The sequence below is a fragment of the Cenococcum geophilum genome (genome assembly GCF_001692895.1).
Source record: "Cenococcum geophilum 1.58 unplaced genomic scaffold K441scaffold_57, whole genome shotgun sequence".
Classification (NCBI taxonomy): domain Eukaryota; kingdom Fungi; phylum Ascomycota; class Dothideomycetes; order Gloniales; family Gloniaceae; genus Cenococcum; species Cenococcum geophilum.
The window spans coordinates 791,656-816,032 of NW_027137615.1; the positions used below are offsets into that span (position 1 = coordinate 791,656).

General features: G+C 40.7%; 2 protein-coding genes across 2 annotated transcripts; one reads left to right on the forward strand and one right to left on the reverse strand.

Annotated features, from left to right (window-relative positions):
- Nucleotides 1–14,948: 14,948 nt before the first annotated feature.
- K441DRAFT_699906 (uncharacterized protein) lies at nucleotides 14,949–15,673 on the reverse strand. The gene is made up of 2 exons (XM_067653206.1): nucleotides 15,471–15,673; nucleotides 14,949–15,415 (listed from the first exon to the last, which is right to left on the reverse strand). The coding sequence occupies exon 2, from the start codon at nucleotides 15,404–15,406 to the stop codon at nucleotides 14,993–14,995; it is 414 nt and encodes a 137-aa protein (XP_067498856.1). The 5' UTR covers nucleotides 15,407–15,415; nucleotides 15,471–15,673; the 3' UTR covers nucleotides 14,949–14,992.
- A 2,234-nt stretch (nucleotides 15,674–17,907) lies between these two features.
- Nucleotides 17,908–20,492, forward strand: K441DRAFT_645121 (uncharacterized protein). The gene is made up of 3 exons (XM_067646784.1): nucleotides 17,908–18,914; nucleotides 18,971–19,529; nucleotides 19,581–20,492. The coding sequence occupies exons 1-3, from the start codon at nucleotides 18,361–18,363 to the stop codon at nucleotides 20,187–20,189; spliced, it is 1,722 nt and encodes a 573-aa protein (XP_067498857.1). The 5' UTR covers nucleotides 17,908–18,360; the 3' UTR covers nucleotides 20,190–20,492.
- The last annotated feature ends 3,885 nt before the right edge of the window (nucleotides 20,493–24,377 follow it).

Sequence of the window (24,377 nt, forward strand, 5' to 3'; positions counted from 1 at the left end):
AGTATATATTGCGATAGATACGCCCTAGGGCAAAGTCCGCCTATATACTTTATACAATAATAAGTGCCAAATTAACCTTATTAATTAAGATATCGTCTATAGATTTAACCTATCTATACGCTACGCGCTATATTTACGTAAACCTATTATATATTTCCTTAATAGCAACTAGATAATAATCTAGGATACTTATAATCTAATAGTTACTACTAGCGACTTCTAGGGTACCCCTCGCACTATTAGCCCGCAGACCTTTTAGGGCGGCTTATTTAATAGTTATAATATAGTTCTTAGATAGGATTAGCTTCCGTTTTAGATAGTTTATCTAGGGTACTTTAGACCCTAAACGCCTCTAAATAATTACCCTTAACGCTCTCCTAATAGACATTAAGGCTAGTAAAATAGTCTATTCGCTATAGCTAAAATACTTTTTCTTTACGTTAGTTATAAATATAATAGAGGACCTATTATTATAGGTAGTAAATACCTATACAAACCTTCTAGATATAGAGATACTAATTATAAATATAGTAGAGGACTTACTATTACTAGCAGTAAGTACCCATAAAGACCCTCTGGTACTAGCGTAGATCACCTATATATAAGGGGGAGTTAATTGAAACCCTAAAACTATTAAGTATACTATAGTAGAGCTATATATACTCTTAGTGCGAGCACACCTATAAAACATATATTAGCTGTACCCTTTTCTTTACTAGCTCCTAAAAGCATATTACTATATAATAGTTGCTTTAACCTTTATAGCCCTTAGCCTACTAGATATATATAAGGAGGAAATTAATATCTTCTCTAATAAGCTAGTAAGCATGCTATTACAGAACTTTAAGTACGACTATATAATCAACTTAAAAGAAGGCAAGACGCTACTGTAAATGCCCCTCTATAACCTCTTATAAAAAGAGTTATAGATCTTATAAGAGTACCTAAACAGTACTCTTAAAAAGGGCTAGATTAGGCCTAGCAAGTCGCCTACTAGAGCGCCTATTCTCTTTATACCGAAAGCAAATAGTATAATACGGCTATATATTAACTATAGACGCCTAAATAAGATTATAATTAAAAATTGGTACCTCCTATCGCTTATTAGCGAACTCTTTAATAGGCTTAGCTATGCGAAGATATTTATAAAGCTAAATCTTTATAATACGTACTATAAAATTTATATTAAAAAGGGAGACGAATAGAAGACGGCATTTAAAACACGCTATAGTTACTTTAAGTACCTAGTAATGCCCTTTAGTCTTACTACCGCCCCTATAACGTTCTAGAGCTATATTTATAAAGCTCTAAAAACCCAAGTAGATACTATTTACGTAGTTTACCTAATATTCTTATTTACTTAAATAATAAGGATAAGCACGTTAAGCACGTTAAGCACGTTAAGTAGGTACTACAATAGCTTCGCGCTTAGGGCCTATATGCTAAACTAGTAAAATATTTTTTTATACTAAGAATGTTAAGTTCCCAGGCTTTTTTATTACCCCTAGGGGTATTATAATAGACCCTAACCGCGTAAAAGCTATTAAGGAATGGCCTAAGCTTAAGTCCTATAGGGATATCTAAGTCTTCCTTAGCTTTGCTAACTTTTATAGGCAATTTATCTAGAACTACTCGGATACTGTATACCCCTTATACGCATATCTTATATAGGCATATCGCAACCTAATATTAGATAGGGAGAAGAAGCAGAAGTATAAGTTGAAAGGGCCTATTAAATAGTATTAACCTTAGTCCTAGCCCGATAATATATAGTAGGCGTTTTATAAGCTACGCGCTACGTTTATATAGGCTCCTCTACTTTACTACTTTAACCCTAATTTACCCCTAATAGTAATTACTAACGCTTCTAACTATACCTATAGTAGTATACTTCTACAGCCTTTAGGGTAAGGAGATTAACTCCACTAGTACCTAATTACTTCTTATAGTTAAAAGCTTACTAGCTTAAAAATACGGTATAATACGCATAATAAAGAACTACTCACTATAGTATAATGCTTTAAGATATAGCGCTATTACCTTAAATATACCGCGTATATAACGCGCGTTCTCTATGATTATAATAATTTTAGGTACTTTATAACCACTAAAAGCTTATCTACTTACTAGGCCCAGTACGTTAAAAAAACTAGCTAAGTTTAATTTTAAGATTAAATATAAGCTAGATAAAGCAAATCCCGCTAATATATTATCCTGGCGCCTAGATTATACTAAAGGCTTTAAAAATAGTAGTAAAAGGATAATCCTTAATACTATACTACCTATATTATAGTAAAAGCTATAGGTTATAGGCCTTATAGGCAGCCTTAGTGCTACTCTATTAAACTAGTAAGTAGTATACGTGTAGTATATAAGTAACTCTTATAAACTTAGCGCTAGCGGACTAGAGCGTCTTACTATTCTCTTTAAGACTACTTTAATTAACCTAATATCGCTTAACCCTAGGGAAGACCCTTTAGCCTAGGCTACGGTCCCCTATAATAACCTAGTAAGTTACCTATATATTATATATTACTTTACTAGCACTAACTTTACGTAGAGTCTTATGCTATGGCAAGAGGTAGTAGTAGCTACTTTAGCTAAAACGGCGTTTATAAAATAACCCCCCAAGTTACTAGTTAATTTTATTCGTAGAGTATAAAAAAGGGACGCCTTTATATACTCTATATATAATTAGTTAACTTAGGGACGAGTTCCTACTAGTAATAAGAATTATACCCTTAATAATTAAGGACTTTTAAGGCAAAATAATAAGGTCTAGGTGCTAAATTATATACTATTATAATAGGAGATCCTTAAGCGGAATCATAACGATCCTATAGGCGGCTACTATAGTTTTAACTATACCTTTAAGGTAATTACGCGAAAGTATACTTAGAACGGCCTTACCTAGAACCTCCGCAAATACCTAGATAATTATAATACCTACTAACGCTCTAAATCGCGCCGCTATAAACCCTATAGTAAGCTATAGCCTCTTTAGGTCACCACTCAAGCATAGTAACATTATTTACTTAACTTTATTATAGATCTTTTAGAGTCTAAAACTCCTAATAGCGTAGAGTATAACTCTATCCTTATCCTTATAGACTGTTTTATAAAGCTAGTACGCTACTATTTAGTATATAAAATAATTAATGCTACGTAACTCGCAGAACTCTTATTTAGAGTCTTTATGTATATAGGGCCTCTAGATAATATTATCTTTAATAAAGGTAGTATATTTATAAGCGAGTACTAAAGCATTATATACTACCATTTTTACGTTTAACGTAAACTTAGCACTATATTTTACCTATAGATAGATAATTAAACTGAGTGTTAAAACTAGGAGCTTAAGGTATACCTACGCATATTTACGAACTAGGAATAGTCTAATTAGGCCTCCCTACTTAAAGAAGTAGCCTTTACCTATAATTTTAAGGTCTATACTATAATAAAGCATTCCCCTATTAAGCTTACCTATAGCTAGCTGCTAAACGTCCCGGATAAAGTCTCAGACAGCGTCTAAAACGCCTAGTAAGATAGGAAGGGGTCTAAGTTAATAAATATCAAACTTATAAAGATGTATCTATAACGCCTACTCCTTACATATAAGGCAGCGGCGGCGTCGATAATGTATACCTAACAGCTTTAGGTAAAATACTACAATCGTTACTATCTGGCTAAGTATTTCGCCGTTAGTAAATAAGTCCTACTCTCTTCTAAGAATATCCGCACGAAATATCCTTATAAGAAGCTTAACAGCAAGTTTATAGGACCGTTTTAAATCCTAAAGCGCGTAGGGCAGTAAGTATATAAGCTAGAGCTTTTACCTACTATAGTATAGCTCTACTTAGTCTTTTATATCTCCTTACTAGAGCCTTATAGGTCACGCCCTAGGTTTTAACCCCTAGTAATAGAACAGCTTAAGGAAGGTAGCTAGAAAGTAAAAATAATTGTTGCCTATTAAAATTGTGCTAGATAACTGTAGTACCTTATTAAATACCTAGATTGGCTAAATAAGTATAATAAATAGAAATATAAGATAGAACTTAAGAATTATTAATAACTGCTAGATAAGTACTATAAGCAGGACACCCTAGCCTTATAGCTAAAGCGTAGGCAAAAAGTAAGCGCCGCTATTAAAATATAACCTATATTAAAGTAGAGTAGAGGACGTCCTAAGGGATTAAAAAATAAGCAATAATTGCTGTAAGAACTATAGCGTATATATAAAGTAAAGTTTTAATTTATTAATATCCTATATAAGCTATACTCTAATATAACTTAATAATGCTAGTAACTTACAGGCGACTTATAGGCGAGGTTATAGCGTATACTAATAATAAGGCTTAATTTAAAAAGCACTCTTCCTAAACCTAATCTATTACTCTATACTAGCTAAGTAGATTATTTATATATTAGAGAATAGGTTTATTTATAACCGGGGTCTATTTAACTAAGGTCTACGACCTACTGGTAACCCGCTAGTAGTAATCTATACCAACAACTTATACTATTTTATGTATATACTATATAGATAGCGCATAAGGCTAAAGTATAGATTAGTAGCGGATTTAACGGGTATATAGCCTTACTGTCCTAAACCTAGCTATATATAAATAACCTATAACCGACCTATAAGGTACTAGCAACCTACCTATATAAATAAGCTTTTAGAATATTTCTAGTCTACTAAATTTAAGCGATAGTATTAAGCTTTATTAGCTCTACCTATTAAATAAACTAATTAAGATTTTCTATACTAGGTATATAAAATTGCTATTAGCTTAGTTAAATATAAGGGAGTTTTAGCAAGGCAAACCTAACTAATTAGATAACTTATATTATACTATACTAGGAGCTCTTGCTGCACCTGGCCCAAAAAGACCAAAACCAACTAAAAGAACCCTGAAAAACACCTAGAGAATCCCCCTGAGATGTATGCATCGCAGGGGAGGCATACGTCAAACGACGGTGGCTCGCACTCGCGCGCGACCGCTAGAACTACGCCTAGCAATAGCCCTCCACAATAAAGACGGGCGAATACCACACCATAAAGCGGAAATACCTCTATTAAGAAGGCATCTAATAAAATATAAAGCCTATTAGACGCGTCTAGTATCCAAAATTGTGGGGGAGTAACCGTTAGCTATAACGAACTAATGCAGCTAGCAGAATGGCTCCGCTAGTCTAGCGAACCTTAGGCGCCCCTCTAGTAAACCCTTAATTAAATCCTCTAACGGCTAAGTAAAATCAAAAATAAGTATAACCTTCCCTTACCGGTAAACCGCACCTGGGCCGCTATAGCTGCGCTTTTATAGCATAGGGAACCTACCCCCCTTAAGTTAATAACTAGGTATATAATTATAATATAACTAAATATAGAATAAGTAGAGGGGCTTAGGGGATAATTAGAAACAGAAGTCCTTATAGAGATACGCAAAGAGGTCCATAACGCTGTTATAGTCTAACACCTTAAGAGCGGAGATATTAGAGTTACCCTAAAGGATTAATAGGTAAAGGAATAAGCTATAAGAGTAGGGGATAAGCTAGGAGAACGTATTAGTATAAAAGTACTCCGTAAGGATTACCTAGTTAAGGTCCTAGCGGTTCCTATAAGCCTTAGGGTAGAAAAGGGACGCTAGGCAGACAATATAGCAATTATATAGGAGATAGTAAGATAAATAGAACGCCTTATACTAGGACTCGAAATCACCCGAATTTAATAGCTTTAATAGGAAAATATAAACTAAGTATATAATAAGAATAATAAGAGAACATAAGGGTTGCCGGAGACTTACTAGGAAGACGCTAGATAAACGCATGGCTCCCTCATCGTTAGTATATATATACTAGGAATGCAAAAACTCCTTATCCAAAAAGGAATAATTATAAATGGCCTTATATACAATATAAGGCTTTATAACTATAGACTACGCCTAAAATAATACTATTGCTGTATATAATAGGGATATACCTAATCTATATACGCAGTATAGGTATACTACGGCCACTATACAGGCCCCTATAATATGAGACATTGCTTAAATTAAGACTAAATAAAATACGCGAACTGCTACTAAAGCACATATAAGGCGTAGGAGAGAGAAAACTATATTAAATACAGGAGATGGAAGGTAAGGGCTTAATAGCTACGGGAATAACTACACGCTAGATTATATAAATAAAAATAATAGGCGATAAGCTAAGGGGACGCAGGCGCCTTCTTAGCGTTTCCTACCTTTAATACTAGAGGGCTAGGCCAGCTATCCTAAGCCTTAACGGGCTAGAAGCGACGCTATACAATATTACTAGACTAATTAGGGATATAAGGGTCACAGGGGATATAAGGGAGAGGACGCCCCGTAGGAAGACCCCTATGGACAGTAATAGTAGGCTTAAGACTAGGACAATTAAGAATTAGACTTAATGCGGCAAATATAATATTTATAGCCAACCTATAAAGGGCATATAGCTAACTAGTAAGAATAGGGGAAGAACTGGTAATAATAACAGATTTAGATATAGAAGCGCTAATAGAAACACAAGATATGGGAATAGAAAGCTCTATACAAAATAAGTAGTAACTAGGGTATAGATATAAGAGATAGAAGCTCCAAATATTCTAGAGAAAGTAGAAATAGAAGAAGCGAGGAATAAAGGAGAGTTAAAGGACCCTCGCTAGGGGTCTACTACCTATCTATTATATAGTATAACTGCGGCAACACAAACCACCGCCTTGTAAGGCCCCTACTAGACAGTCTAGACCTAGAGAAATACTATATCCTTGCTATACAAGAACCGTATTACAATACCTTTATATAATTAATATACTGCCCCTAAGGATTCTAGCTCCTATACGAACCAAAAGCAGCTATATACATGTGCTTTATAATTAGCAAGGCTATCAGCCTATCCTTATGGTTATAGCAGGCAGTTAACCTAGATATTATAGTTATAATAATCTAAATATATAGGGGACCGGTACAAATTATTAATGTGTATAACCCTAGGGTTAAAGGGGTCCTATAAATAGAGAATATTATATTGGTAATAAGCTTACTAGAAACCAAAGGTATAGAGTTTATCCTACTAGGAGATATAAACCTCTACTACCTATAGTAGGGGGGTATCTATATTGCTGCAGATTAATAGTTAGAGTACCTATTAAGAGCTATAGATATCTGGGGCCTTAAGCTAGCTACCCTCCTAGGAGTAATTATATAGCAATAAGGCACCGCTAGAAGCATAATTAACCTTATATTTATGGACGAAGGCCTATACTAGAGACTTAAAAGGTGCAACCCTAAAGAAGAATGGGCACTTACCCTAGACTATATCCCTATCTAAATATAGCTAAACCTAGATACCAAAGCATAACTAAATAGAAAAAGATACGCAATAAGGAAGCTTAAGATAGATAGTTTCCTTAATATAGTTAAATAACAACTCTAAAACCTAGAAGAAATTTACCTAATACTAAATGAGCGAGGCTTATTAGCTACCCCTAAGGAAATTAACCGAAGACTAGAAAGGATCTAAGCAGTAATTAAAAATAGGCTAGAAGAGTACTACCCGATCTTAAAACCGGGCCCCTATACGCGATATATATAGTCTATATAATACGCAGTTCTAGTTACTAGTTAATAATGAGCAAGAAGGAAATATATAAGTAGTCACAACCCTAAAGATAAGAGATAATATAAAGACACAAGAAACTAGCTAAAAAATACCCTAAAAAAAGAAGTAAGGAATAACTGGAGACGGTTTATAAATAAGCACACTTTTAACCTGAGCCTCCCCTATAATAAGGGCCTTTAGGCTATAGCAAAATAGGTAAAGAAAAAGGCAGGGCGCCTAGCAGAAGACCTATACCTACTACCCCTATAAAGAGTAGGAGAATTATAGGCTATAAACAACAACGATAAGAAGGCAAAGATCCTTATAAAAAGGTTCTTCCCCTAACCAGCTTTAGTAGACCTTAGTAATATTATAGGCAAAACACTAGTGACTCGCCTGCGGGTTAATAGCGATATAATAATAGAGGAAATGGCTAGAACTATTAGCCGCCTTTTAAATAATATAGTACTAGGACTAGATAGGATTCTAAATAAGGCCCTAAAAACCTATAGGCCACTTATAGCACTTTGGCTTGTAGATATAGCTAGAGTATACTTTGCTATAGGCTACTACCCACGACTCGGAAGATCTATAATAATGGTTATCTTATAAAAAGAAGGTAAAGTAGATTACTTAATTCTAGAAAGCTACCGCCCTATTGCCTTAGAAAACACCCTTAGTAAGATCTTAGAAAGGGTAATAGCGGAACGTATAGTAGATATAATAGAGGAATACGCCCTACTATTACAAAGCTAAATAGGGGCAAGAAAGAACCGCTTAACACTATTAGCACTTACGCTACTCGCTACCACTATTAAATTTATATAGGCGATGCGAAAGGACTTCGTAGTATTAATACTTAGCCTAAATATTAGTGGTGCCTATAATAATATACCCTATAAGCGTCTTCTATATATCCTTAGGGCAAAGGGCTTCTTAGAATAGATTATATAATTTATCTAAGGGTTTATAGGCTAGAAAGAAATATTACTAGTCTTTAGCGGATACCAGAGCCCCCTTATTGTAGTTATAATAAGAATACTATAAGGATTACCCCTCTTGCCTATACTCTTCCTTTTCTTTATAAGCAACCTACTTAACTCCTTTAAGGAAGGGGCGACCTAAGGGATAGGCTTCGTTAACGATATAAACCTAATTATATATAGGCTAACAGCCGCAGAGAATTACAGAATACTAGAGAAAGCCTATAATACTTATATAGAATGGGCAAAACGTTATAGAGTCCAATTCTCACTAAAGAAATACCAGCTAATCTATTTTATAAGAAAACGCAACTAATCTATAGATCTCTAGTATATAATTCGTATTTAAGGCTTTAGGGGTTAACTAGTTTAGGGCCTAAGGGTATTAGGAGTATAGGTAGACAGTAAGCTCTAGTGGAGCGCATATGCGGCATAAGCGGCCTATAAAGGCTAAGTATAGTTTATCGCTTTATCTAGGATTGTTAACTCTATATAGGGTCTATGCTTTTAGAGGTCACGCCTACTATATATAGCAGTCGTCTAGCTAACTATAACATATAGATCTAGTATTTGGGCCATTAGAGAAACTAAAAAGGGCCCCCCTAAATTACTCCTTAAACTACTTTAAAAGGTCTAAATAGCCTACCTCTAGAGTATTATAGGTGGGTATAAGCGAACGGCCATAGTACTGCTTAAGAAGGAATCTAATATTCCCCCCCTATAGTTATATATTAAAGCCGCTGCAATATAAAGAACGTAAAATAAATATAACTCTAATATTATAAAGTATATTAAGACACGCCTAAGTAAACTATAGAGGGACCCTAGGGTGCCCCGTAGGAGAATAAACCAATAACTCTAAAGTAGGGAAGAGATATTAGAGAAATAGGTAAAGAAAGCAGAAGAAGAATAGTGCCGCTTTAGGGCCTAGGCCTATATAGAGGAGAAAGGGAGACATATAAGAGGTCAGTAAAGATAATAGCAAGATAGAGAAAGGAGCTAAAGTAAAATACGCAAGAATGCTGGGAAACTATCTACCGTAATATAATACTGGTTAGATTAACACTAGAGAGGCGAATAGGAGTTAAAGGTATAGAAGCTAACTTAGGTAAGACAAACCTAAGCTATAGTATGGTTAATACTATGGGGGGTAAATACTTAAGGGCTCTAAGAAGGCCTAATAAAGGCAGAAAATATAATAGCAACACTCTTAAGAACAGGAATAATAAAACTAAAAGATTGGCTTTACTGGGTGGGTGTCCTAGTAGGTAGCCTAAGATGCGAATGTAGCTGGCTAAAACAGACACCAAAACACGTAATACTGCTATGCCCTCTATACACCAATTAAGAAATAATGCTCTTAGCAGCTAGTATAGAGAACTATAATATACTACTCTTAATATAAAAAGGCCTCAAGGCGGTTACCCAGTGGCTTATTAGTTAAAATGTGCTAAATTAGTTCTAGGTTATAAGGGAAATAGTAATAGAAGATAAGGGGGCAAGCAGTAGGTGCCCCCTAGTAACTCTATAGTAGTAGAGTAATAGTTTATAATACTAGCGCGTCCGTAGGCTTGTTACGGCAGCAGTGGTTCCTAAGGAGGTTAAACAGTAAGGTAGTAGAGCACCATAGGCGACTTATAGGCGCTAAGTAGGCGAGTCCCAAAAGGCGGGGAGATAGATTACAGGGTTTTCTCATTTTTCTTAAATAGAGTTTTCTCCCTATATGTAAATAAGGAGTAGTCTGCGTGGGCCCAATAGGGATCCAAATCGGACGTTAAGCAATGAATTATTATTATTATTATTAATTAGATAACTTTAACCGTTGGTTAAAGTTCCTTAATATCTTCGCGCCGCGCATATATACTACCCGTCTCTCTATATAAAAAATTAAAACACTCTTTCCCCTTTAAATTTTTTTCCTTACTAAGGTTTTTTATGGGGTTTTATTAAGGCTTAAGTATATAAAGGATTAGGAACGACCCTTTTTAAAAGGGGGGGCATTATTAGGTAAAACCTAAGTAAATAGTTATATAGCCGTAAGGTATAGGCGACCCTAGGGTAACTTAGGGATAACTTGCCTATAAGGTACGTGCACTATATATACCTAGGGAAAACCCTTCCTGCCTTATATATAGACTCCTCCTTTTCCCTTAAGGATTTATCTCTGTCTATATAATATACCCTATTATTCTATTATTAAACTCTCTATCTATATCCTTATCTCATATTACTACAGTCCTATATTAAGACGTCTTAGTTACTATAGTCCTATACTAAGGCGTTTTAGTTACTGTAGTGTAGTTATATATTAAGGCGTCTTAGTTACTAGTATAGTTATATATTAAGGCGTTTTGGTTACTATAGTAAAATAATTATTTAGATATTTTTATAAAGCCAATCTAAAGAATGCTAGCCATGTAGCTGTTTTAGCTAGTTAATAGCCTATCTTTTATTTTCTACCGTACCGTTTTCTACGCACCGTCTTATATCCTTAATTATTTTATAATAACGGCTATAGAATATAGCCTCGCTATTAACCCGCTAGCGCGCCCCCTAGTAATAATTAAGAGCTTTAATTAACGGCTTACCTACTAGCCCTAAAGTCCACTTAGCCTAGAGCTAGAATACTAAATTACTACCCTAAAGTATCTTATATTTTCTTAACGGCACCTATAAGTTAAGGATAAATAAGAGAGGTTAAGTATTAGCTTATAGTAGCTACGGCGGGGGTATAGTAGAAGCTTATAGTAGCTATAGTAGGGGTATAATAAAAGCTTGCGGCAGCTACTATAAGGGTATAATAGACGTTATAGTAGACGGCTAAGTAGGCTCTACGATAGTAGACAGTTAAGGACCCCTTAGTATTTCCTTAGAGGTTAGATATATAGAAAAGGGTTTATCTAAAAACGGAATTTAGCTGTTAACGCGTTTAGAAACGGACGTGGGTATAGGTATAAGTATAGGTAAAGATAAGGGTATAAAGCCGTCTAAAGACGGATATATAGACTCTATAGGCCCTATTTAGATACATATTTTCTTTTACTAGATCTATATAGGTGCGAATAATACTAATAACCTTTTTATCTCGCTAAGGCGTTCTAAGATTATCTACACGCGTAATTAAACCCCCTTTATCTCTAAGATCGCGGCCTTATATCTTAGCTTAGCTACAGCCTTATAGACGGGCTAGTGTTTCCGCATTATTATCTTATCTAGCGTAACTATGCTAGCTAGCAAGCCTTTTACCTATATAGTAAATCTCTAGTACTCCTTATAGCTAAAGAGGGAGTCCTTCTATAGGGGGTAGAGCGGGAACTACTTATATAAGATTATTAAGTCCTATAATAAGATTACCTTAAGCGTGTAGAGGAGGCGTAGAAATCCTAAGCTTATAAGGTTAAGCCATATAACCTTATTATTGGCCCTCTTTAGGTAATAGGTTCTATATATTTTAGCTAGATATTAGTTTTAGGCCATATTTTTAAGTAAAGGGCCTTTTTAGCACCTCTTGCGCGTAGGGAAGAAAGTAGCCCCTTCCTTTTTTTAGGAAGCCAGCGATTAACCGCATAAACGTATAGGGTAGATAGCTAAGGTAGGCTCCCGTTATCGCGTCCGTATTTTAGCGTCCGGCCTATCTAATTTAGGTCTTCTTAACGCCGCTAAGCTTAGTATACTAGACGCTCTGCTTATAGGCGCTATAGGTTTTCTCCTTTAAGTAAATCCTTACCCCCTAGAATATCTTTTTATTTTACTTAAACTATATATAATAGCTTAATGGCCGTTATAGTACTTTAATGCTACTAGGGAAGACGTATAAATTATAGTAGTTCTTTAGCTGCTATAAGAATAGGAAGCTTTTAGCGCCGTTTTTACCCTAGCGGTTAAAGAAGTAGAAGGCTATTATAGAAAGAGGGTAAAGAATAGGGTTAGTATTACGTATATAGCTTATATACTTAACCTTACTATACTAATTCTGCTTCCCTTATATTATTAATATAACTATATATAGCGCTAGCTTATCTAGTTTAGGCCCTTTATTCTCTAGTTTAATAAGGGTAAGGTTAGTAAGCTAAATATCCTATTTACTCTTACTCTAGGTAATAATAGTATAGCCTAAAAAATAGGTTAGAAAATGTTAGGTGAAACCTGAGTAGATAGTTATATAGCCGCAAGGTACGGGCGACCCTGGGGCAACCCAGGGGTGACTCGCCCGTAAGGCACGTGCTCTATACGTGCCTAGGGAAAACCCTTTCTACCTCGCACACAGACTCCTCCTTTTCCCTTAAGGATTCGTCTCTGTCTATACAATATACCTATTGTTCTATTATTGGACTCCCTATCTATATCCTTACCTTACAGAAAATAGCGGCTGTAAATAGTCTATATAGACTAAATAGGGTATATAGTAGTAGTAATATATAAACCTAATAAATACTTAGCGGCGGTTTAAAGGTAAGACTTAACTAAACCTAGCATCCTAGAGCCCATCTCCTAGTATTAAGTAATTGCCTTTTTTAGCCCTTTAATATTATAGCCGCTAGTAATTATAAATAGGCCTTAATTAATAAAGTTAACGCGTTAAATATAGTCCTTATTATAGTAGATACTGTCTAGTATTACTAAGAGCTTCGCCCCCTATAGTGGCTGCAAAAGGCTCTACCTTTTAACTACTATATATAAAGCTTAGTAATAGCGAAGACGTAGCTATTTATAACTAAATATTAGACTATCTTGTTAAATAGGGCGTTTAGGGCCTCCTCGTCCTATATCTCCCCTTCCTTCTTTATAGCTTCTTCCTCTGTGGATATAGCTGCCCCTATAGTTACCTTTCCCCCTAACTACTCTCTTAGCTAGCCGGCTATCTTCTACCTCTTCTTTACCCACTTGCTATTTTTCTATATCTCTTTCTATTTTAACTTCCATTTTTAATAGCTAACGGCCTACAATTCTTAGTTAATAACTTACTGCTCTAAAAATAAGTAAAGATTAACTTCTATTACCTAGGCGCCATTTATATTACCTTTTAGTTTTATATACTAGTCTTTTTACTCTTTCTACTTCGGCTTATACGCCCTTATAGTATTCTTTAAGCGCTAGGCCTTAAATTCGCTCTAGAGGCTATAGGGTAAAGGGGTTAAGGGGGCTTCTGTCGACTATAAAGTAGACTATAAGGTAAGGAGATTTTTAAAAGATTCTATATTTGCAAGAGGTAAGGGGGAGACGCATAAGCGCGGCGCGGGTAAATAAAGTTACTAAACGCTTAAATATTAAAGGAGAAGAAGAAAAGGGCTCTATATTATATAATTAGAATTACGGTAGGCCTTTCTATATAAAATTAGAAGCCCTATATAAGCTAGCGCGGGTACAAAAATAGGAAAGGGTTGGAAAATAGATTATCGAGGCAATAGTGAGGTCAAAGGCGCGCTAAGGCCCTCTATACTAACCTAGTACTAACCTAGGCCTTAAAAACGTGTCTAAAAAGTAGGGGCTACCACCAAAGGGGGGGGGGGGGTAATATTTGGACGATATGTCGCGGACCTTAGGGGGTCGTGCGTAACCCGGACCTCTAATACCTTCACGTCACTTATCTATACAAGGGATATCTTTATAAGATAAGGCTACCTTATATAGAAATTATAGGCGTAGAGCTCTATACAGTCTATAGGGCCTTAGAATACCTCAAGTAAATAAAAACTAGAAGAGAAATAGGTCTATATCTTTATAGATAGCTAGGCGGCTATTAAAAGATTATAAATTAATTCTCTTATAATATTTAAATATTCAGCGACACCCTTTTTTTTTTCCTCTTATTTTTTTCTACCCTGATATTTAAGTCAAATCAAAAGGATTAAGCCCTTTTTGGTTCCGCTCGCCCCTATTAAAGCGATGATTACTTAATTGTTCCACTGGAGATACTTTGAGAGCAAAGGCTCTGAGGTAGTGCAAACTAGAACAATATGAATAACTGGTTATAACTAGTTAACCCGGTTAATTTAATACATCTCTTCTTTAAGGGTTTAGGTGTTTGTTGGAGTTGATTATTAGATGAATGGCTGAGCACCCACATAATGTAGAGATGTTGTCCTGGAATTATGAGTTGCTGGTGTATCAGGCAAGAAACGTTTGGCGTACTGGGCATAAATAGGTAAGAAAAATAATGTTGCAAATGATTCAACCTACAAAGGAGGTAATTAAACCTTGTATGAACCTTCATAAATCTCACCCACTAATTCACTACTTAATGCACACCCCTCGGCGGCTTTCCCAGTCCGTATTGTATGTCTCCAAAATGGCATATCAACTAAAGCAATTTCCGTTAAAAAAGAATATGAGATTTGCGTGAAATCTATATCAATTTAATCACTAGATTGACTCCATATTATTCAATTCTTCTTCGCCCCAGGGAACCACTCCATATGGCAATCACCCAACCCACCACAATACACGACCCTCTTCCCTTCCAAATAGACCGTATAATCCGTGACACCTGCCTCAATTGCCGCCTTCGCGAAGTCCTCATAGTTCCCTACCCCCGCCTGTGCATTCCTGATCGCTGCAACCAGTTTCGTACTATCCCAGGGCAGGGTGCCGGCGAGCGAGCTGTGTGAGGGGATGGGCGCGACGTCGGCTTCAGTGCCGATGTAGACGGTGGCGGTGCTGGTGATGTAGTCGATGCGGTAGCGGTTGACATTCAGTGCGGAGAGGGCGGAGACGGCAGCGGGGAATGAGAGGCCGCTGGGGGAGTGCACGGCAGCCCAGACGGCGCGAATGGCGGTGATGGTTGGTTCGGCAAGCATGGCGGGGTTCTGGGATTGTGAGTGTTTGAGATTAAAGAGATTCTATTTTGACTGTGAGAGTTACTTATTAAGAGAGTACAGGACTTTGAGAGATATCAATGCAGAAAACTTGAATTTTGGTTCTTTGGCAGGTCGTAATTTTGCAGGTGGTGTTTTAAGGCCAGAGTTACGAACTTCTACGTGTTATCTAATACGCCACGAGCTTTCAGGCCGATGAGTCAATTAAAAATTCCAGACCATATTGCTTATTATGCACACGAGCGCCATGGTCGAACGCATCAAAAAGGTGCATGAAAGCTGAGGTTTTTAGCTGCACGTTAAACTGAAAACAGGACCACAGACGCGCGGGCTCACGTGGTCCCCTTTTCTTTTTGTTAGCCGAAACATCAAGCCCACACGCCCCTTTGCTTCTGCACCATCATCCGCATCGCCATGCCTGAAGAACACTTCCGCTTGTTCGACCTGCCCTTCGAGGTTCGTGTGAAAATTTACTACCTTGTCAAAGAGTCCGGCGGCTCGCTTGCAGGCCTGAGGGCGAATTGCGCGGCTTGGAAAGAAGCAAGAGCGGTGGCGAGTGATTGCGGATGGTATCTGAGGAGAGGCAGGGCAGCACCTCCAACAAGACCAATCTACGACTGGAGGGCTAGACTGGAGATGCTAGACGCTTTCATGGGGCGACCGGGTCATGTAGAGCGTAATTTCGGCGATGCAATGGCGAGCATGCGTGCGATCAGAGAGGGGGAGTTGGTAGCCGTCTGAGATATGGTACGGTTCTTCGTTGTCGTGCTTCTACCTGGAGCTGCGAGCTGACGACCAAACGACAGGATGTGTGGTGACCCTAGTTCGTTCTTGTCGACGTTGGACTCGTCTGCTTCAACCGTTGGGGACACAGATGGTTTTCCGGGGTAGGAGCCTGGGGTTGGATCTTTAGGCTGAAATTTTCTCCGGATTGATCCGAATCCTGGGACTTGCCCTGGTAGTAACAGTCATCTTGGATCGCTGCTCATGTTTCCTAACAACGACTCAACACATAACCCCGGAGCTAGAGGAGTTCAACTTGACACAAGGAACGTGCTGCAAGGAACTTATTAGGGATGAGGCATCTTCCGAGCCTAGCAAGGTAGTTCTGCGGACAGAGCCGTGCTAAGATGTTCAGCGTCCCCGGCGGATGGTTGGGGAGTGAAGGGCTGTCGTTGTCTGGATTCCTTTTCCCTTTCCACAAAAGTTTTAGTATGGTAGATGAGGTGCAGGGATAATGAATTGATGATAATTGTAGCTTCGGAGCCCCTCACGGATCAACTCTATGCGGGACTAGAGATGAGAAGCGCCATTGCAAGCCCCTTCGTGCACATCGAGAATTCGGGCAAAGCCAAAATAGGCAATAGTCATTCTATTTATATCATCGCAAACAAGCATTGTCCTCTAAGATATGCATGAGAGCCTTGAGAGAGGCATGTGCAGACGGTTATGCCTATGCGCTGTTGGTGTGTACACTCGACTTAGCTTTCAAACTATGCCTTTGTGAATCGCTTCCAATAGCTAGTAGCAAGGATTGAACCGATGGCGCAGGGATTGCGCGTGCGACTTTGGTAGACGCTTGTCATAAGTTATTTGATGAGATGCAGCGTATGTACTTTCTGTCAAAGACCTCTTTTACTTGAATGATCAAACCTTGTAATGATCCAGAGGTAGATGCGGTTTGAGCTCGAAATGGCGTGGATAGTTTCTCGGAGCTATGTGAAGTCATACCCGCAGGACATGCCGCATTACGTCGACTCCAGCATCAGTCTCACTTCAATTAGCCTCGCCCCGGATGGTGCTCGATTCTCGTGGAAGCAAAAACGAATAATTCTGGGTTAAATGGCGTGCCAGTTGCTGTTGTCAGATGGCAAGCGTTGCACAGATAAGCATTGACAATTTCTGAGAACCCGAGGTACTTCGCAAAGCGGTCAATGCTTCAAGTTTCCGAGTAGCTGGCTTATCGAGGTGATCGGATAATGAGCGGCTTAACGCGCCTATGCTCCGCACTTATGCTGTAAGTAATATCGGAATTGGCAGAGACATGGCTTGCAAGTAGCGACATAGTGTGGAGAATGGTCTAATTTCCCACGTGCCTGAATCATGGACCCCTTTAAAGAAGCGGTGAGATTGAGGAATTGCGGTATAGGGAGATCCGATAACCTGTCTAGCTGGCCTTGCAGGACAGTCAATGCACAGTCCACCTTTGTCAAGCCCATCTATCAAGTTGTCCTATCGAATGTGGAACCCCACCTTTGGAGGGAGGGGTTGCAACATCAGGCACTTATCTTGCGGGCCGAGCAGGCTTACAAGCTCTCGGATAAGAATGCTTCCCCTGGCTGATGCAGCAGTTGTTCGTAGCTACTAATCCTCTCTGTAAGCCTTCTCTTAGCTGCTCTCTTAGCTTCTCTCTTGACTCTCCCATATGAGGATCGGCCCAGTGTCAAGTTTCACCAGGCGTCCGCACAGAGCGTCCTCTCCTCTCAAGTTGCGCGGCCTCGAAACGGATTTAACTGAAGCGGCCGGCTGCGGCAGTTTCAACGCTCGGACGAGCCTTGTGCGGCCTTGCAAGGGTTGCCAAGAAGATCTACCATTAGCACTTCCAGAACATCAAAATCGAGCGGCGCTGAGTGGACCAAGTCGTAAGTGGCAGATTCACAGCAGACCAAGCAGCCTGAGGGGCTTGCGCTGGCTGGCTGTGTGACGGCGCTGCAGTTCTTGCTGTCATCCACACCAGCCCACCCCAGCCTTGAATTGAGACATCACCACACCATCTGTTGTCTCCAAGCGCTCTGTATCCTCTGCGCTCTCAGCTGCGACACTACACCATCGCAGAGGCGCCCGCTTCCCTCCCACCCGCTTGAATGTTCTTCGACATCAGCCTTTGAAGGGCTACGAAGCATTGGGCTGCTACGCATGAGCGCTTTGGCGCAAACATGCCATCGAGCGGCGTCGACGAGTTTGCAGACCTCTCGTCTTCACTACTCTTCGACGATGCTATATACCAACGGGAAGCCCTTGGCCTACTAGTAAATCAAACCGAGGATGAGTTGGACGAGCGAATTGCCGCCGAGGCCCGGGAGTCTGGTATCGATGATCCTTACAGGTACTTATCTCCAGAGCCACAGGACTTGTCAACGGCCATCTCCACTCTGACAGTGTCGAGCGCATATCGAAGCTCCATGTCAATCCACTCTCGTGAATCGCATTCCACAGGCTTTACGTCAGATCCGTCGCGAAACTCTAAAGACCAACACCTCGACAACTTTTCAGCCCCACGACTGCAACCACCACCTCGTACCTCGCTGTGTCTCGAGAACTATGATTTACTACTAGAGAAGTTCCGCCCTACGATGCGACATTCCCGTTCGTCTTCGACGGCATCGACAGCAGGATCGACCTCTCTATCCTCGACTCCGAATATACCTGGTACCAGTATAAAGCGCAAGCGAGGACCGAGCTTGCTTTCAATGTTTCGAAGAGAGCCACAGTACGTCCTTGAAAGCTATTTTCTCTGCTTAGGATACTAACCAACCCTTCGTGCAGCATCTGTACTTCTCGTGTTCGCCACGGTCACCATGTAAATCCTTTCACGCCACGGCTAGAGTGCGGTCACACCCTCACAAAATATGCAACTCGAATCCACGTTCAAGAGGCTATCGAGAGTGGCGGACGTATATTGCCAAACTGTTGCGGCAGACCGTTACCAAAGGCTGTGCTTGAGGCGGTAATGACCAAGGAAGAAATGCATGATTTTCTAGCGCAATTTACCCAATATCCTGAATTTGAGAACGATAGGGGCATTAGGTACAGCCATGATGGCGTTGTTGAAATCGCACCACCAGCAGAATGCCCCTCTCCGTGTGACGTTGGCCCGGAATTAACTTGCGCTCCTGCGGAGAATACCCCGGAGTGTGATGAGCAGCTAAAAACGGCAATGGCTGATGAGGCGTTCCGAGTTCTGCATGCGCAGCGAAAAGAGCAGTTTCAGCGCATAGTGGAATTTGAGTCTAAACAAAGGCAGGCCATATCAGCGTATTATGATAAATCGCGAAACAGATTTTCCTCACAAGTTGCCCGTAACAAGGCTGAGAAGGCGAAGGAGGTTGGTGTACCGACACTCCATATATTTGAAGATACACTGACCCTATCAAAGCACGCCCAGGCTCTAGAACAACTCGAGGAAGCGCAAGTTGCTGCAGAACTCGACCTACGAAAAGCTCACGTCCTTGAACGACAGAACGTAGCGACTGCGCTGAAATACATGGAGGCGTACTGCAACGGCCTCAACACTTCCGGGACGGAGAGCAAACACACAGTATCAGAAGATGACAGAAAGAAGCTCAAGAGACAGCATGCTTTGCAGGATAATCTTCCGCACAAGCACGAGAGCGCAATTAATGTATTACGTGCGAAGCAAGAGAAAGACGTGAAAGTGCACATGCATAAGCAGAATGTAGAGCTTGTGCAGATGGATCACGAGTTTGAAAAAGAGAATCGATTACTTGAAATGCATTTCTTGAAAGAATCTAGCAGATTAGAGGCATTGATGGAGTCACGGAGAAGAAGAGCTGCTGCACGATGGACTTTGAGAAACGAAACCTGGAGAAAAGGCTTTGAAAGCCAGCATGGCACAGCTTTACCTGGCCAACTCCCACGCCTAGATTGGCCGGATCTCCCTCTGCAAGAACCTAAATCAGCGGATGAATCGAGCGAGCTGACGAAGTTTTTCCAACTAGAGCCATCTCCCAAGATATCTTATTAATTTTTATTACTCATATTTTCCATACCATCGGATTTCATTTCTCTCAATCTCTACAATTTTATCTGAGCATGGCATAGCGCGGAGTTCAAGTGTCTCATTCAGTTTTCAGTTCATTCCCACTCCTGGCGGATATACCCAGTGGATCCGAAAGCTTTTCTGGAATATAACCTACTAGTGGTTTTGGAAGCAGAGCAACCCGTAGCATGATCAGAATTAGGATCTTGTATGTATACTATGACCAGCTGATTCAGCAGGCCGTTAATAATGAATGAGTCACATTCGAATCAACCTATCGACCTCCTTCGTACACAAAACATGTTCAAAATGAAAGGTCGCTTGATTTTCAAGCTAACGTGTACTAAGCGGGGCGTTATTTACGACAGAATCATCATAGCCTCACCTATATTTGACTCATCTCACCCAAGGCTCCGGATATATTTCGTACGCTAGCTGCGAGTCTTGGTGATAAGTTGTTACTCTAGGAATACCACGACCGAAGTCAATGGTGCACCAATTTATCCATCCTAAATCCCCATATTGGCGTATTCCATCTTCCAATAGCAAATGACGATGGGGTTTATAATCTGTCCAGAAAAGGCAATATACTCACTACACTCTTATGCTCGAATATTTATAGAGCATTTACTGTTCAAAAGGTTAATTAACCAGTCTGGTTCTTCCCGTTTTTCGATCCGCTGCTCTTCGTTGGGCCATTTTGCGTCACTCATTGGACATTGTTATTTATCGCAGCGTTAAAACCGCTGTTGTGCCTTAGGTTCATAGCGTTCACAGGGTTACGAAGTCTGCAGTGAATTTTTCACTAATACTCTGTCCGAGATTTAGAAAAGTGAAATCAAACACGTCGTTCTACGGAATCTAAATTTCAAGCGGGGCATACAAGACTGCCATTTTCCTAAGATGTTTCGCTCTAAGCTAATGTTAATGCTTGCCTTTCTTTAAACAAGTAACCTAAGGGTCACAAAGCAACCCCGTCTCATTGTTTTCCTAGTCGTCGTTGCAGTGCGAAGCCGAACGGTACCTCCGAGCGCACCTTGTGCAACAGCACTCCAGCCTCCTTTGCCTGCTGGATGGCTGAACTTCTTTATCTTGTTCCAGACTCAAGGATCGTTAGCATGCAGCATTCGACTTTTTTTGATTTGTGTATCCGGAAACTTACCTTTCCATTTGGTCATTGTATTCGGCTAACTGCTTAAGTTGTACATGTTGACTTACTGATTTATTAGAGCTTGTGTCTGGATCTCCCCACCATTCCCGAAACTGACTGAATCCAGTTTTCGCTTTCCAAACTTTCAGTCTGATTTTATGCCATAGATGTACGCACATGTCCTTCAGTAGCAAACTAATTCGTTGATTAAATGACGCGTTCTCCAATACTGGCCGAACAGGTCTGCCTTCTTTGCTATAGCAGAGCAAGTTCGAAAGGCTATCGGATTCAGAAGATAATCTTTGCACCCGGGTACTATGATAGCGAGCAATGGCCGAAGAAAGAACGATAAAGGCTGCCGCCGTCCATAGATCCCAGGCACCTATAGCGTCACTTTGTTCACTGACCGGCAGACTCCCGAGCAAGATCTCAATGGCCACCACGGTGAGAATGAACACCGCTGGATATAAAATCACACCCAAGAGTGTGAGTACGACGTATGCGGCCGCAACAGTCTTCGCAACCAGAAAACGACCTCTCCAGTAAAAGCTATCCTTTCTTGGATATTGCTCTAAGCGAAACTTTTTGATGATTTTTCGCTCTCGCTCACCTTTGAGGAAGTAGCTGATGACAGAATGGGAATCTGCGCTTAAGATTCTGAAAATGCGATTCCGCACTTGCTCTTGAGTAGACTGACTGTGAAGGACAGCTAGTAGACCTTGGACTATTGCAAAAGTCCAGAGGGCGACAATGTAGGCAATGAGACCGTTAAGCACTTTGTCAATATTCCAACTGGACTTTCGATAGAGAAAAGGGATAATATTCGCCCCCTTTCGTAAAGGCGCGTATGGACTAAGTAACACACAAAAATCGACACATTGACACTGGTTATACAGCTCCCAGTACTGATTATCCGCTAAATTATCAAAGCTGCACTCTGGGCCGCTTCCGGTGCAGTAGCTAATCGATGCGAGCTGTGGGACATCCCACTTGCCGCGCTGCCAGCCCAGCATAAGCTTGAGGACAGGAATAAAGGCAGCAAAAACCAGCAGGGCCCAGTAGACCATAACAGCCTTGGCCTTATTCGAGCGGAACGTCGCGGACCAAGCCATCATCGGCGTTAGCATCATGCCCGCGGCAGCCAGCACCGGCGCAATGCCCCAAAATCGATATCGCCGGCCGCGGTCACGGACTGGATATCTAACCGGCCGCTGGCTTCTTGCTCCAGATGGCCCCAGTCGAAGAACGGCAGCATGACGAAGAAGAGCAGCGCCGCGACAGACGAGTATGTCATCACGGTGCCCACCGCTGCTGACGCGACCCATGTGCGGCGTCAGAAGAGGACGGCGACGACTAGCATGGCGTAGAAGAGCATTCGTGGCAAGACATCGTATTGGCCGCTGAGCGGGTAGACGCGTTCGATCTTGACTCGGGTTGCGTTGGGGTGGAGGAGCATGGCGATGAGATTGAAGGAGTAGGGCATGTCGCCGTGGCCTAGGCCGAAGTTGAGTTGGAGGACTTGAGATGGGTAGACGGTGAGGTTTATGCCGGGGTCTACGTCGCGTAATGGGTAGTTGTCTTCCTCAACCCATTGACTGCTGGCTTGGATTTGCTCGTAGAGTGACCCATTTGCAAAGCCCAGTGCGGTAATTGAATTCATGGCGGGGCTGCGGAGGAAGTCCAAGACTCTTGAAGAGAAAGATTCTACGTATTAAGCCTTAGGACATGTGTGCAATCGTGCATACACGGGAATGAGAAGGAACCAAAGAAAATTTCTGGTGCTAGAACTGAGCTTCATGCTTTTTATCCATCTTATAAACCAGCGCCGTGTAGCTCGATTAAGGCGAGAAGGCGCCAAAATTGCAGGTCTCCTTTTGCAGAGAGCATCGCATTGACGCCCATCGCATTTTCGGCCCCGTCCTTATGACGATAATCTCCAGATCATTGCTTCTTACTTTCACAGCCTGCTGTCTTACGCGTAAATTCATAGGGTTGTTGTTTCGTGGACAGCCCAATTGTTAGAGGCTCGTTGTGTTATCGTACGCTAGGAACCATTGCAAATAATGTCGGACTGTGGCTGTGAGGCTGCGACACTGCGGCGTTGACTTGCGTCGGTTCTTGTATGGTAGCCTGGTAGGACTAAGTAGATCTTGAGCATGGAGCAAGGATTCGTCACCTGATGCCCAAATAAGCCCATTAGGATCTTCACTAGTGTATTGGTAGACGATCTTTTGGGGCCAATTGGGCGTTCAGTAACTTTAGCTAACGGGGAAATGCCCATCCGCAAGGAGATCCTCGAGGACGTTGCACAGGGCCTAGACACACTCTAGGTTCTGGCTGAAACGATGGCTTATCTAAAAAGCACAACTGCGGAAACGAGGCATTATCCACAGCTCCGTTTCATAGGTTATTTGTGCACATGACAATGCACTTGCGTAGGCTTTCTCTGAGCCTTGTGTGACCGTTCTCGGGCTGAACTATCAACTATCGAATGTAACTGATTTCTCTTAGCTGTCTAAGTTGTCGAAGCGTGATAGCCCACTAAAAAATTAAAGGCTCGGCCCGTCCCTAAATGGCGCCTTCCGAGAGGGTGGAGCGAGGCTATTGACGAAGCCGACGAGAGATGTTTCAGCTATCCCCCGCAACGGTGACGTCACAGTATATGGCCCATGCGGGAACACCAGAATCAGAAGTACACGCATCATTTATGGATTCAATCAATATATATTTGTCAGCCATGCCTTCTAATCGTACTTCTAATAATATAGACTTTGTTCCACCGACTCAATACCATATTCCACCAACTCGGGAGGCCAAACAACGCCCCCCGAAGCCCTTGCCACTACCCACATTCGAACCTCTATGGGTTGAGGATTACGGCCTAGGTCCTATTGATTCTATTGGCCAAGCCTTATCGATAACCTGTGGACGAATTTTACCGTTGCGGGGGATAATGATGGGGTGCGAACAGTGTGGCTAATAAGTCGTCGATTAGCTTAATAAGGCTTCAATTGATTAATTGT